This window comes from Staurois parvus, unplaced genomic scaffold, assembly GCF_062004578.1.
Source record: "Staurois parvus isolate SC_StPar_1 unplaced genomic scaffold, SC_StPar_1.0 ptg000258l, whole genome shotgun sequence".
Lineage (NCBI taxonomy): Eukaryota > Metazoa > Chordata > Amphibia > Anura > Ranidae > Staurois > Staurois parvus.
In genome coordinates this window covers 8,723,799-8,738,202 of record NW_028318054.1, presented here as the reverse complement: position 1 = coordinate 8,738,202, position 14,404 = coordinate 8,723,799, and the positions used below count along the sequence as shown (strand labels likewise).

Here is a 14,404-nt window from a genome sequence, read left to right as displayed (position 1 = left end):
ATACTGTATGTTGAAAAAATAGTCTATGCACTGCACACATCAACGGGTACCCGAATTTGACAGGTACCCGCTCCCACTTCTGCTATGATTGCCTAGGTGATCGAAAGCGGAAGGTGTCGTTTCAACCCCTCCTTTCTCCCCATAGTTTTGTGGGACACGTGACAGGTCTCAGAAGACTACGGGGCCATTCACAAAGCGCAGCACTTCTCGCGCATGCACAGTGGGCACCCGGCTGTGAAGTCGCAAGCTGTCACAGCCGGGTGGCCACACTGAAGATGCCGACCGACGCTGGCGAGAGAACACAGCCGGTGAAACTAGCCGTGGTGAGGACAATGCTGGACTGAGGGATAGGTAAGTGGCTGTATTTTAAAAGTCAGCAGCTACAGTTTTTGTAGCTGATGACTTTTTTTTTCAGCTGGAACTCCGCTTTAAGGCTGCATGCACACTAGCGTTTAAAGGTCCATGAACACTACTTTTAGGCTATTAGCATTTTTGAGCTTCAACTTCTAGGAGCAGGAAAAAAACTGTTTTGTAGAGTTTTTTTGCAGCGTTTTTCCAGGTTTATTTTTCATGTACTGTAAAAATGCTAGTAAAACACAAACGCTAGTATACACTGGCACAAAAATACTATTATCAGTTTTTCAACCAGTGGTTATTATTTTTATATGGAGGTTGACTTGACAGTTGAGATTACATTACTCATGCTACTGATACAATTGCAGAAATGCTTATTGTAAAAGTCAGGTGGAAAAACTGAGTGATTACCAATGTAAATTTATGTTTATAGACTTAAAATCCCTTTCTAGCTTGCCTATGTAGTGCAGTTCTTCTGGTTCTAATGCTTTTAGACAGTGTGGAAAATTGAGATTTTTCTTAAAACTATGGATTTTTAGCGTGATTTTATTTTTTTTTTCTTTGTAATATCTGAATCTGTGAGAGGTATTTTGGACTGTATTAATTAGTCTACTTGTTCTTTGCTTTTTTTTTTTTTTTTTAATATGTCAGATCAACAATTTTCCTAATTTAAATGCTTTCTTTAATAACAAAAATATTAAGTTGAGGTAAAACAATTTTCATTCTGTCTTGTCTCCAAAACCTGAAAACTAATTTTAGCCATTGCACTGCTGAAGAATTGGGGGATTGTGTTAACGTTTGTGTAGTGGTAATATTATTGACAGTCTTAGTGCATGTTCATGAATGGTACAAATGGTACATAAACTCGCCTTACATTTGGACGTGCACTGCAGAGTTAACCCACTCAAATGGTGTGAATGGAACCGTAATGATTGTTACAAGGTATAAATACTTTCCAGACAGACAAATGTGCATGATATTTCTTTATACATCTCTTGTGTTCACCTTGTACTAACTATTGTTTTTTTTTTTTTCTTTGCTTTTTAAGTTGGAGTAATACGGTGTCCAGTTTGCAGACAAGAATGCAGACAAATAGATCTAGTGGATAATTATTTTGTGAAAGACACATCTGAATCTCCAAGCAGCACTGATGAAAAGTCTGAGCAGGTACGACAAAAACATCATGCTTTCGTCTTCTAGTGTGCTGACTGTGAAAATATTGTTAAAGAATATTTAAACTAAACATTTCATATTATGTGCCTGCTTTACCATGTACTTGTATGAACATGTATCCTTTGTGTTCCTGTCAGTCCCTCTGCTTTTCTATTCAAAACTGGGCATGAGAGCACAGTGTTGTCATTGTTCTGGCTGTGCTGGAGGTAATTCAATGATCAGACGTGTACTGACAAACCCCACCCCCTGCACAGCTATTCACTGGGAAAACCAATGTTCTACTATTTCTCCTCCCCCAGCTCCTTATGCAGCTGAGACAGAGAGGGTATGTGATCACTTGTATAAAAAAAAAAAAAAAAAGTTTTTTTCTTTTTGTGTACACAAATGTATAGCCTTTCATTTCTATTTTTAACTGAATAGGTTGTTGTACAAGGTGAGGGTTCACACATACTTTGGCCCTTTTGCTGCCAGGTCCATACAGCATTCAGACCTACAGCACTGCATCCAGCTGGCCAGGTCCGTATGGCATATGCACCTTGCTTTTTCTAAGCCTGTAAACTCATGGTTACTTTAACAAATATGAATTTACAGTCAAATGGAAGCTGACACTTTGTATTTTGCTGAATGAATGTAATCAGCTAACAAAGCGGTTCTAGCATGGCTCCACTTCATGGCTCTGTGAATGTAATCAAGCAGCAGCATGCCTGCTGATTGCATCCATATGTTTAAAGTGTGCTCTTTTTAGCTCCATTGCCCCCCTCCAGTGTCTTTCTCTGCCCCCTCTGTTCTAAATCGCTGTATATGGCCCATTTGCCAGCGCCGGCTCTGTCATCTTGCCGGCGACTGGCTTCTTTTAGTTTTCATCTAGCCGGCTTTGACATCCTGCCAGCTTGTACATTTTCTCTCTGTAGCTCTGAACCCTTGCAATGTCCCTCCTCCTTTCTGATCCATGGCATTGGTTTGGTCCCACTCCGGTTCTGGTCCTATTGTGCTGCTGGCCGGTTGCAGCTTCTGCTGGGGCACATGGAGAGCTGTAAGGTGGGGGTTGGTAAACATATGTTAACCAGTCTTCCTTTTCTTGAATGGGCACAGTGAGCAATCACTACTGATTTGCTCCGGTGTCCATTGATCTCTGTAGTATAGTAAACATTGTTTACTATGCTACAGTTTTGTGAATGAATTGGAACCTGTGTGAACAGCTGTTGCTCCCAACTTGACATAGATATGGATCCAGGTGCATGTCCTTGAGCTCACGCTGTCTGCGTTTGGATTCGTGAACCCCAAAGGATGTCAGATTGGGAGAAGCAGCTGTGCCCATGCAGCTGTTACATCCAAATTGACATGAACAGGACTGCCTGCATGGGGATGCATGGAACACCTGTGCATCCTCTTGCAGGTAAACACGGGCATACACTTTAGTACACCCCATGTGGATGAGGCCTAAGTCGCAATATAGCAGGAATATTGTAAGATGTAATGTTTGTGTCCGCTAATAATGATTTTAGTGTATAATAAAGATTTGAGGAAAATAGCAATTTGGTGTACATCTGTGGAGCTTAAAAAAAAAATCAAACACGTCTTCTTTTTTTTTTTTATTTTAATCATGTGCTTTCAGGAAATGTATTGTCTTTTAAAATCTGTAAGTGAAGAATGAAAACATATTTTTGGAGTAAATTGTTTTTATTAACAGTTTTTTGCGCACCTTTTTAGTTTTCACCATTTCACAAAAAGGCGCAAATTAAAATTAAAATTTTACAGATATTTATTAACTCAATACACTTTTTTCCCTTTTTTTTTTTTTTTTATTTTTTATTTGGAACTTTGCAAGAACATTGTAAATGTTGCCATGTATGTATTTACTAATAATGATTTTGGTGTATTTATAGTGAAAATAGCAATCTGATAAACATTTGCACAAATATCTCAGTATCAAATTTATTTCACTAACTTTTAGGCTCCTTTCACACTGACTGTCCGATCAGGTCTGCCTATCAGGCAGAAGCGATCCGGCAATCTATAGCTCTCTATGGAGTGGCGAGTGTCATTGGACATTTTTCCGCTGACACCCGCCAGCATCCGATCTAATCCTGTATGCGAAAAACAGATGGATGGGGAATCCCCTTTCCTAGCTGTATGGAAGATCGGATGACAGCTGTGAGACATACACTAACACACACACACTATACGCCTCTCTTGTCCTGTAGATAAAGCACTTGGGACCCCTGCAGGGTGCTGCCTTCATGGATCTGACAGCCGCAACCGATTGTGCAACAATCAATGCCATAAATGTGTAGTATGTTTCAGTGCCAGTGTATGAATACCAGTATTTCAGCTCCTGTTGCTGCGCTTGCTCTCCCAGCCTTTTCCTTTTTTTTTTTTTTTTTTTTTTTTTTTTTTTTTTGCTGCCAGCTTAGCACTGTCTTGTGCACTGAAATGGGAGTAACATGCATGTGACATGCAAACACTGGTTTAAGAGCCGATTTGGGTATACTGTCACCCACAGAAGGATTTGAACATTGACAAAGGCTGTACAGACCCTATTGGACTGGACAATTACATGGTGTGCCTGGGATGTGAGGTAGTTCCTTCCCACCATTGCTTCTTAATGCAGCAGACAGGTGGTTTCATCTGGGTTAGTCCTTGCTGCTACCTACACTGACCTGTCAAGTCTGGCCCTTTATACTCTGTTTTGTTTCTTGCAGTCTGTGAGTATCCTAGTTTAAACTTTCTATTTGTGTAAAGTTGTCCTTACTTGAGGTGCCACATCTTGGATCCCAAACTGACAAGGGACAGCCCCAGTGTATTGGGTCCATGGAGCTTATGATTCACTAAGAGTTCTAGGAAGTCCTTCAGTGTTGCCTCTCAAGGGACTGACATTGACAGCCTCGGAGTCTTCCTTAGCTCTGTTGGTTGTGGCCCCCTCCGGTTAAAACCCAGGAGGATTTCAGCACAGTTATGCAGAATTTCATTGGCCAAATTGCAATTATGGTTGCTGCCTCTGAAGCCTTCCCCTGCAGACTGATTATCTAACCTGCCCTGCAGCTTTGACAGCCTGTGAGCTTTGGCTGCATAGGTTGTACCTGATAGTCCGCTGTATCCTTCCAGGATGATTTTGTTTTAGAGGGTTTGCAGGCAGTTGCCATAATCTCCAGGTTAAAGAAACCACTTCAGTGCTTACTAATAACCTAGAACTGTTGGTGCAATAAACCAGGATACTTTTACTGGCAATGACTGCCTGAAGTCTGGAACCCATGGACATTAAAAAAGACTGGGTTTCCTCCTTTCTGATGCCCTAACTGCAGCTGTCTTCAGTTGTTCTTTGTGGGTCGTTTTGCCTTCAGCAAGTGAAATGCATGCTTAATTGGGTTGAGATCAGGTGATTGACTCGGCCATTGCAGAATATTCCACTTCTTCAAAAGCTCCTCGGTTGCTTTTGCAGCATGTTTTTGATCATTGTCCATCTGTACTGTGAATCGCCGTTCAATCAACTTTGCTGCATTTGGCAGAATCTGGGCTGACAGTATATCTCTAAACACTGCAGAATTCATCTGGCTGCTTCTGTCACATCATCATTAAATAGCAATGACCCAGTGCCACTGGAAGCCATGCATGCCCATGCCATCACACTGCCTCCACCATGTGTTACAAATGACGATGTGTGCTTTGGATCATGAACTGTTCCAAGCCTTCTCCACACTTTTTTTTTTTTCCTCGTCATTCTGGTACAGATTAATCTTAGTTTCATCTTTCCAAAGAATGCTTTTCCAGAACTGGTCTGGCTTTTTAGATGTTTTTTTTTGGCAAAGTCTAATCTGGTTTTTCTATTCTTCAGACTTATAAATGGTTTGCACCTTGTGGTGAGCCCTCTGTATTTGCTCTTGTGAAGTCTTCTCTTGATTGTAGACTTTGGCAATGATACACCTACCTCCTGGAGTGTCCTTCACTTGTCTGGATGTTGTGAATGCGTTTTTCTTTACCATAGAGAGGATCCTGCGATCATCCATCACTGTTGTCTTCCATGGACGTCCATGGCTTTTTATGTTGCTGAGCTCTCTAGTTCATTCCTCTTTCCTCAGAATGTACCAAACTGTTGATTTGGCCACTCCTAATATTGCCACTATTTCTCTGATGGATTTGTTTTGGAAGCCTTACAATGGCCTATTTCTCTTGCATGGACAGCTCCTTTGAACACATGATGTAGGTTCACAGCAATAGATTCCAAATGCAAATACCACACTTAGAATCAACGCCAGACATTTTACCTGCTTAAGATGAATGAAGAAATGAGTAGCCCACACCTGACCATGAAACCACTTTTGATTCAATTGTAAAATTACTTTTGGTCCCTTGAAAAAAGGCTACCCTTTAAGAGCTGTAATTTATAAACCCTTCCTCCAGTTTGGATGTACATACTCTCAAATTAAACCTGAGAGTAGTGGTGCACCAAAATGAAAATTCTGGTGCTGAAAACGAAAGTTTAGAATGCGCAGTTTTTAAAAATGAATATATATATATATATATATATATATATATATATATATATATATATATTTTTTTTTTTTAAATAGTTTGATTAAAAAAAAAAAAAAATATACCCCAATTTAATAAAATAATACCCAACATGTCGAGCTTTAAAGTTGCGCACACTCGTGGAGTAGCGTGAAACTGCGGTACTTAAAAATGGGTGATGCTTTAAAAATTTCTACAGGTTACCAGTGTAAAGTTGCAGAGGATATCTAGTGCAAGAATTATTTCTCTTGCTCTGACATTCGTGGCGATACCTCACCTGTGTGGTTTGAACACCATTTACATATGTGGGCATGGCCTGTGTATGCGTTCACCACTACTTCACCACTGCGAGGACAGGGGCACTTTAAACTTTTTTTTTTTATTTACTTTTTTTTGCTCTGTCCCTTTTTAAAAAAAATTTAAATCACTTATTTTTTTTCACAAGAAATGCATGCATCCCTTGTGATAGAAATAATTAGTGACAGGGCCTCTTTATGGAGAGATATGGGGTCAATAAGACCCCACATCTCTGCAATGTAAAGCATTGGATGAAAAAAAAAAAAGCATTGATCTAGTGCTTTAAAAATAAATAATGGCCGGAAACGGAAGTGACATCACTCTGGTTCTCCAAAGGCATAGAGATGAGTGGAGGCCATCTTTGTTTCACTCATCTCTATGCCCAGCGCCGGGGATTGTTCGATGGTTTCTCAGGTAAGTCTGAGAACTACCGAACGGTGGGTGGGTGGTGAGGGGTGGGGTTTTTCGGCACTTTGCCTTCTGTGTCTTTCTATGCCTTTTTTTCATTTCGGCTGATGGCCGAAAGGGGTGCGTTTGGCCGAAATTTTGGTGCATCCCTACCTGAGAGTGTGCACTTTCAGCCCATATCTATTATATAAAAATAGCTTGAATATGTCTTGGTAAATACCTAAAAAAAACAAAAAAAAATTGTGCCTTTGTCTAAATATATACATACATACACCTTCTCAAAATTCAGAGTACCTAATCACTCTACCTAGGCTTTAACTTCAAAACCTAAGTTCAGCCATTCCCTTCAGTGTAAGTCTTGGGCCACAAAACTCACCAAATCTTTTTCCAAAGCCCTCGTCCCAGTGAAGGGATGCCCTCACTCTTAATAGTATTGGGGGTGCCTATTACAGTTTTCCGCTCTTTGTCACAGACATCGCATGCTTGTGGGTTTGATCTGTAATTTCTGAATGGTACAAAATAGAGTTCAAAACTCTGTCCTTGAGCAGTTTTGGTTGATTTAAGAGAGGAAAGTGCTGAAGGGGTAGTCAAATTTGCTATTCTATTTAAACCAGTTCATGGTACCAAAGGAATATCTGAACCTAAAGTCCCTCATCAAATTCTTCAAATTTCAAGATTTCTCATGAAATTTGCAAGGTCAATGATGGCCTGTTTGAGATAAGGGGAATACTTGACATCTTTAGGCATCAAAGATGCCTATCTGTATATTCCCATTTATCTTGTAGTCCAGGAAACAGAAATTGGTGGAAGCTAAGCTCCTCATCTATATCCTGGAGTTTAGAGCAATAACGATGGTTCAGTAACACTGGACCTCCTTTTGCAAGGATGCCCAGATGGGGTACAGTCAGACAATTCTACGACTGTGATTTACATCTGCTATCAACGGGGGGGCAGCAGGAATCATGCAGCCTTAAGGCTTCCTTGTTCCTATGCTATCTGTCACTTCTGACAAGTTTTCCTGACATTAAGAGGTATAAAGGTGACAGGAGAGGGACCTCCAGCACACAGCCTGTTATTATTCCTGTGTGCTGTGTGAAGAATTTTCTCTTCCCTTTATTCAGCTCTCAGTGTGTAACACTTTAACTTTCCACCCCCTGCTTTGTGAGTTTGTAAAAAAACCTTTTAATCTCCTGAGATTTACAAGAATGAACAAGACAAATGACTGCAAATAAACAGGTACAACTCATGTAGGAGGATTTATTTTAGCACTGTGTAGAGGGAGGGTTTACAACCACTTTAAAGGAAGTAAGCCAGATAATCTCATGGATGGAAACTTGCTGTCCTGTGGTCTCCTGTGGTACACATTCCAGCAGTGGACAGCTGGAAAGCGGATTACTTTAGCTGCCACAGCCTAGATTAAAGGGAATGGGCCCTTCGTGTGACATATTCAGTCTGATATGTCAGAGGTTAGGGACCTTGAGTGTGAAAATCCTGGCCTCCAGATTGAACAAGAATCTACCTTTTGGGGCCAGGACTAAGGACCTTCTAGTGCTGGCATTGGATGCCTTGATAATCCCCTGGTCTCTCCCCTAGTAAGAATTCTCCTTCAACTGCTTCACAAAATAGACCAAGCAATGAGGCTGGTAATTTCTCATTGCGCCAAACTGACTCAGAGAAACCTTGTACACAGACCTACTCAAAGACGACCACTAGTCTCTTAGCAGGCCAGCTCTACTCTCTCAAGGCCCTTTTCTCATTTCACTTCAGTCACTGGCTTTTTTTTAATTTTTTTTTTTTTCTTATGCCCAGCTTGTTGCTGGGCAGGTTAAAAAAACGCAAAATGCATCAAAAACTCAGCATGTGCTTTTTGTTTATGCATTTTTTTGGCATTTTCAGTGCATTACAGGCCTGTTTCCACACTAATGCAGTTTGGGTTTTTCCGTTGCGCAGTGTTTTGCAGTCTACTTTGCGTTTTTGCACTGGTTTGCAGTTTGATTTTTTTTTTTTTTTATGCCAACTTGTCGCTGGGCAGATTAAAAATGCAAAAGCATAAAAATAAGCACATTTTAAGCCTGCTTCACACTGCATTTTGCGTTTTTTATCCGTTTTTTGTGATACTTTTTTTTTTTTGCAGTGTTTTGTATTTTTGCCCACAAGCTTTTGATGCTTTTTTGCTTTTTTTTTGTATTTTGTATGTTTTTTTTTTTTTTGGCAATCTTTTTGCAGGGCAGATTAAAATCCCATCAAAAACCCAATATGTGTATTTTTGCTGCATTTTCAATGCTTTTGAGGCCAATTGCCACACCAATGCAGTGTGCGGTTTGTCAGTTTTGCACTGCAATTTGCGTTTTTGCACATGCGTTTGAAACTTTTTTTGTTGCGTTTTTTATTTTCTTGACAGATTAAAAACACAAATTCAACACTTGTACGTTTTTGATGCATCTTCAATGCGTTTCAGGCATGGTTCATACCAGTGCAGTTTGTGTTTTGTCTGACAGTGCGTTTTTGCGTGTTTGCACGTTTTATTTTGGGCCAACTTGATGCTGGGTAGATTAAAAAAAGCCAAATGTGTGAGAATGCGTCAAAATGCACTACGTGCGTTTTCTGCAGCGTCTCCATTGAAGCCTGTTGGACCAAAAACGTGGCATTTTGCATTTTAAAAAAAGTCCCTAACCCTTTCCAGAGGGAAAGGTGCGTTTCTGCTGCAACAAGTCTGAAAAAAACACATTGATGTGAGCCAATCCTCAATGAGGAGGTTTTTTTTTTTTTTCTCCTCGTCAAATATGCACCTAAAATGCAGCAAGCAAGATTTGTTAATACTGCAAGGAAAATGCAGTGGACCAGTGTGAATACATACATTGCATTTAAGGAATGCATTTTTCTTGAGCTTTTCTGGTGCCTTTTGCTTTTAAAAAAAACAAAAAAAAAACAAAAAAAAAAAAAAGCTTCAAAAACTGCTCAGTGGGAAAGCAGCCTTTTAACTGAGAGTGCTGAAAATAAAATCATTTAAATTCATGATATTGATTAAAAAGTCAAATGCAATTATCTATTAAAAAAAATATATGTAAGAAAAAACTGTCCATTTTGGTTTTCAGCCAAATGAATCCTGAATTTTCAGTTTCAGTCCAAGAATTTTCATTTCGGTGCACCACTATTTTAAGATGGTGTTAAGCATCCATGATGTTTTGCAAAGAGTTTGACACTTTGCAAAATCTGCTGATGGTTGCCCCCATTTTAACTCTGCCTTTTTGTTTTTTCTGCTGACCCATCAACCATTCTAGAGAAGAATTTTCCCACACAGTTCATGGGCAGAATTTACGTGTTTGTTGATGGTTTGCCCTTGCTTTTCCCTTCAGCTTTAGTTTTACCTTGCCCTTGAGCCACAGCACCAGAAGAGGAAGCATCTGTTAAGGAAGAATCCTTATGGGGCAGCAAAGTGGCTAAATGGTTAGCACTTCCGCCTGGCAGTACTAGGGTCATTGGTTTGAATCCCAGCCACGGCACCACCTGCCTGGAGTTTGCATGTTCTCCCTGTGCCTGTGTGGGTTTCCTCCGGGTACTCTGGTTTCCTCCCACACTCCCAAGAAATGCTGGTAGGTTAATTGGCTCCTGTCTAAATTGGCCCTAGTATATGTATGAATGTGAGTTAGGGACCTTAGATTGTACACCCCTTGAGGGTTAGGGACTGATGTGAATGTATAATATGTGTGTGTGTGTGTGTGTGTGTGTGTGTGTGTGTGTGTGTGTAAAGCGCTGTGTAAATGGACGCTATATAAGTACCTGAAATAAAATAAATAAATGAGGCTTCTGATTAGAATAATATACCTGTTACAGAAATCTCTCCCAAATCTATCTTCTCCCCTAAGGCTTCTAGTATAGGGTACCTACAATTTACTTCCCCCGAAGAAAAAAAGCTTGCGCTTCTAGCAGTAGGTTTATGTCCTAGGTTAGGAAGGGTTCATTTAATCTCTCTCCAATCTTCCATTATTAAGTCTAAGACAAAAACATACCGTATTTGCCGGCGTATAAGACGACTTTTTACCCCTTAAAAATCTTCTCAAAAGTCGGAAGGGACACTAAGTACAGGGGTGGGCAGGGGCTATTTCTTACCTGGTTCCGGTCCCACGACGATCCGGTCCAGGAAGCGCGGCTGCGCCTTCAGTTCGGCCACTGGATGTTCGCGCGGCTGCTCGGCTCCGCCTCCTCACCAGCGATTGGCCGCCAGAACTGTAGCTCAGGAAAGGCACACAGGCGGCCAATCACCGGCGAGAGGGTGGAGCCGAGCGGCCGCGCGAAAATCGAGTGCAGGACCAGCAGGTAAGTGGTCAGTGTAGAGGTGCTGCTGCAACCACATATGCTGGCTGCAGCAGCACCATACGAGAACAGAGTCAGCAAGTGTCAGTGGGAGGAATAGTGCCCCATCATTGGTGTCACTGATACCAATGATGGGGCACTATTCCTCCCACTGATACCAATGATGGGGCACTATTCCTCCCGCTGATACCTATGATGGGGCACTATTCCTCCCACTGACACCAACGATGGGGCACTATTCCTCCCACTGACACCAATGATGGGGCACTATTCCTCCCCCCACTGACACCAACGATGGGGCACTATTCCCCCCCCCCCCCACTGACACCAACGATGGGGCACTATTCCCCCCCCCCACTGACACCAACGATGGGGCACTATTCCCCCCCCCCACTGACACCAACGATGGGGCACTATTCCACCCCCCACTGACACCAATGATGGGGCACTATTCCACCCCCACTGACACCAACGATGGGGCACTATTCCTCCCCCCCACTGACACCAACGATGGGGCACTATTCCCCCCCCCCACTGACACCAACGATGGGGCACTATTCCCCCCCCCCACTGACACCAACGATGGGGCACTATTCCCCCCCCCCACTGACACCAACGATGGGGCACTATTCCCCCCCCCCCACTGACACCAACGATGGGGCACTATTCCCCCCCCCCACTGACACCAACGATGGGGCACTATTCCACCCCCCACTGACACCAATGTTGGGGCACCATTCCCCCCACTGATACTAATGATGGGACACTATTCCCCCCACTGATACCAATGATGGGGCACTATTCCCCCCACTGATACCAATGATGGGGCACTATTCCTCCCACTGACACCGATGATGGGGCACTATTCCTCCCACTGACACCGATGATGGGGCACTATTCCTCCCACTGACACCGATGATGGGGCACTATTCCTCCCACTGGTGTGCACTGGAAGAGGGGTAGTCTTATACGGCGAGTATAGCCCAAACACTACATTTTAGCAGGAAAAGTAGGGGGGTCGTCTTATACGCCCAGTCGTCTTATACACCGGCAAATACGGTACTTTTGCAAGAAGATATGGTCTTCCAAATGACTGGCGCAGGGCCTGTTCACAGTGATTGACTGTCCCCTTTTTTGTTCTGTTTGCCTCTTTGGCTTTCTGGTCCCAGAACATCTCATATGCTTGGGTCAGGAGTATTGTTAACAGGGGTTACAAACTGGCATTTCCAGTTTGACTCAACATTGTGGCCATGTGGGACAAACAGTCCTTGGACTGTTCAGTGCATCTAAATACCAAGGCCAGAATCTCGGTGATGATGGAGGGAGCATGCCTTCCAGTCGGTGTGATCTCAGGGTGATTTGCTTGTTCCTTCAACGCTGTTCCTTTTATTGTGAGGACACCTGACAAGTATACAGTCAGAAAAAATAAAATGAGGCAATGGGCTCCTTTCTGGGATCTTTTCATGCTCTGCCACAGGCAGGGAACACCAGATGTGACTTCTATCAGTGTGGGCATCAAGAGATCAACAAGATTGCTCTAACTGCTGATGAGAAAAGGTATTTATCAGTTTATATTTACTAAAATTGCATTTTCATGTTCTGTGTACTGTGGGAGACTAGATATAGTGAATGCAGGGTCATGGGTTTAGTAACACTTGTGTGTGATTTTTGTTTTTTTTTAACTGCTGTCTTTGCTGTTTCATGTTATTTCTCAAAGTGAAAAAAAATCCCAAGTTTTGAATTGTCATCAGAACAAGAATAGAGGGGAAATATTCCAGTGGGGACACAAGTTCCGTTGACTGTGTTAACCAGGGATTTCCTTGTTTCCTGTTTTGGCTATCGGACAGGAAGTGAAGGAATATTTCTCCACTCGGACAAAGATGGCAAAACAAAACCTGGTGGTTATAACCATCTTACATTTGTATCCAGAATTGAAAAAAAGTCTTTATTTCTACTTTAGTACCCACTTCAACTATCAAGCTTGCTATTTGTTCCCTTTGATTACATAATCAGTGCTGCTCTAATGTGCAACTGCAGAAAGCTTCTAGGCGTAATGCACTTGTAACTCTAGTTTATTTGCTCCTTTATTGTTGAAATTTATTGGACAGCATAAATAGAAGTACTGCAAGAGCAGTTTATATGTACAGTGGGGAAAATAATTATTTGATCCCTTGCAGATTTTGTAAGTTTGCCGACTTACAAAGAAATGGTCTATAATTTTTATTATAGATGTATTTTAAATGATAGAGACAGAATATCAACCAAAAATCCAGAAAAAACACGATACAAATGTTCTAAATTGAGTTGCAGTTCTCTGAGTGAAATACAGTTGTGTTCAAAATAATAGCAGTCAGACATCACGAACCTGATCAATCACTGTTTTTGGTGGAAATGATATTTCTACATGGCAAATAATTTACTAGCAGGTGTAGTAGAGTAATAGAAATCCAACAGACTCAACAGTCATGACATGCATGCTGCTGATTCTGTGTAATTGAATCGCAAATTGAAAGGGGCATGTTAAAAATAATAGCAGTGTGGAGTTCTATTAGTGAGCTCATTCATTCTTTGAAAAACAGGTGGCAATTTATTGCCCTTATTTAAGGAAGGAAGGCAGCAGATGTTGTACATGCTGGTTACAGTGCATTTCTCTCTGATATTTTGAGGAAAATGGGTCGTTCCAGACATTGTTCAGAAGAACAGCATACCTTGATTAAAAAGTTGATTGGAGAGGGGAAAACATATAAAGAAGTGCAGAAAATGATAGGCTGCTCAGCTAAAATGATCGCAAATGCTTTAAAATAGCAACCAAAACCTGTAAGATGTGGAAGAAAGCGAAAAACTACCATTCGAATGGATAGAAGAATAGCCAAAATGGCAAGGACTCAGCCAACAATCAGCTCCAGGAAGATCAAAGAAGGTCTAAAGTTACCTGTGAGTACTGTTACAATTAGACGCCTATGTGAAGCCAAGCTATCTGCAAGAAGCCCCCGCAAAGTCCCACTGTTGAAAAAAAGACGTGCTGAAGAGGTTACAATTTCCCAAAGAGCACATTGACTGGCCTAAAGAGAAATGATGCAACATTTTGTGAACTGATGAAAGTAAGATTGTTCTTTTTGGGTCTTGTGGCCGGAGACAGTTTGTCAGACGACCCCCAAACACTGAATTCAAGCCACAGTACACTGTGAAGACAGTGAAGCATGGTTGCGCAAGCATCATGATATGGGGATGTTTCTCATACTACGGTGTTGGGCCTATTTATCGCATACCAGGGATTATGGATCAGTTGGAATACATCAGAATACTTGAAGAGGTCATGCTGCCTTATGCTGAAGAGGAAATGCCCTTG

General features: G+C 41.7%; 1 protein-coding gene across 2 annotated transcripts in view; it reads left to right on the top strand.

Moving 5' to 3' along the window:
* The window catches only part of TRIM33 (tripartite motif containing 33), a 214,152-nt gene that overhangs the window by 85,071 nt on the left and 114,677 nt on the right, over positions 1-14,404 (top strand). For both annotated transcript variants that reach the window (XM_089681085.1, XM_089681084.1), the window contains exon 2: positions 1,403-1,521. In XM_089681085.1, the coding sequence (XP_089537211.1) occupies positions 1,403-1,521 (119 nt within the window). The remainder of the gene's footprint in view (positions 1-1,402; positions 1,522-14,404) is intronic.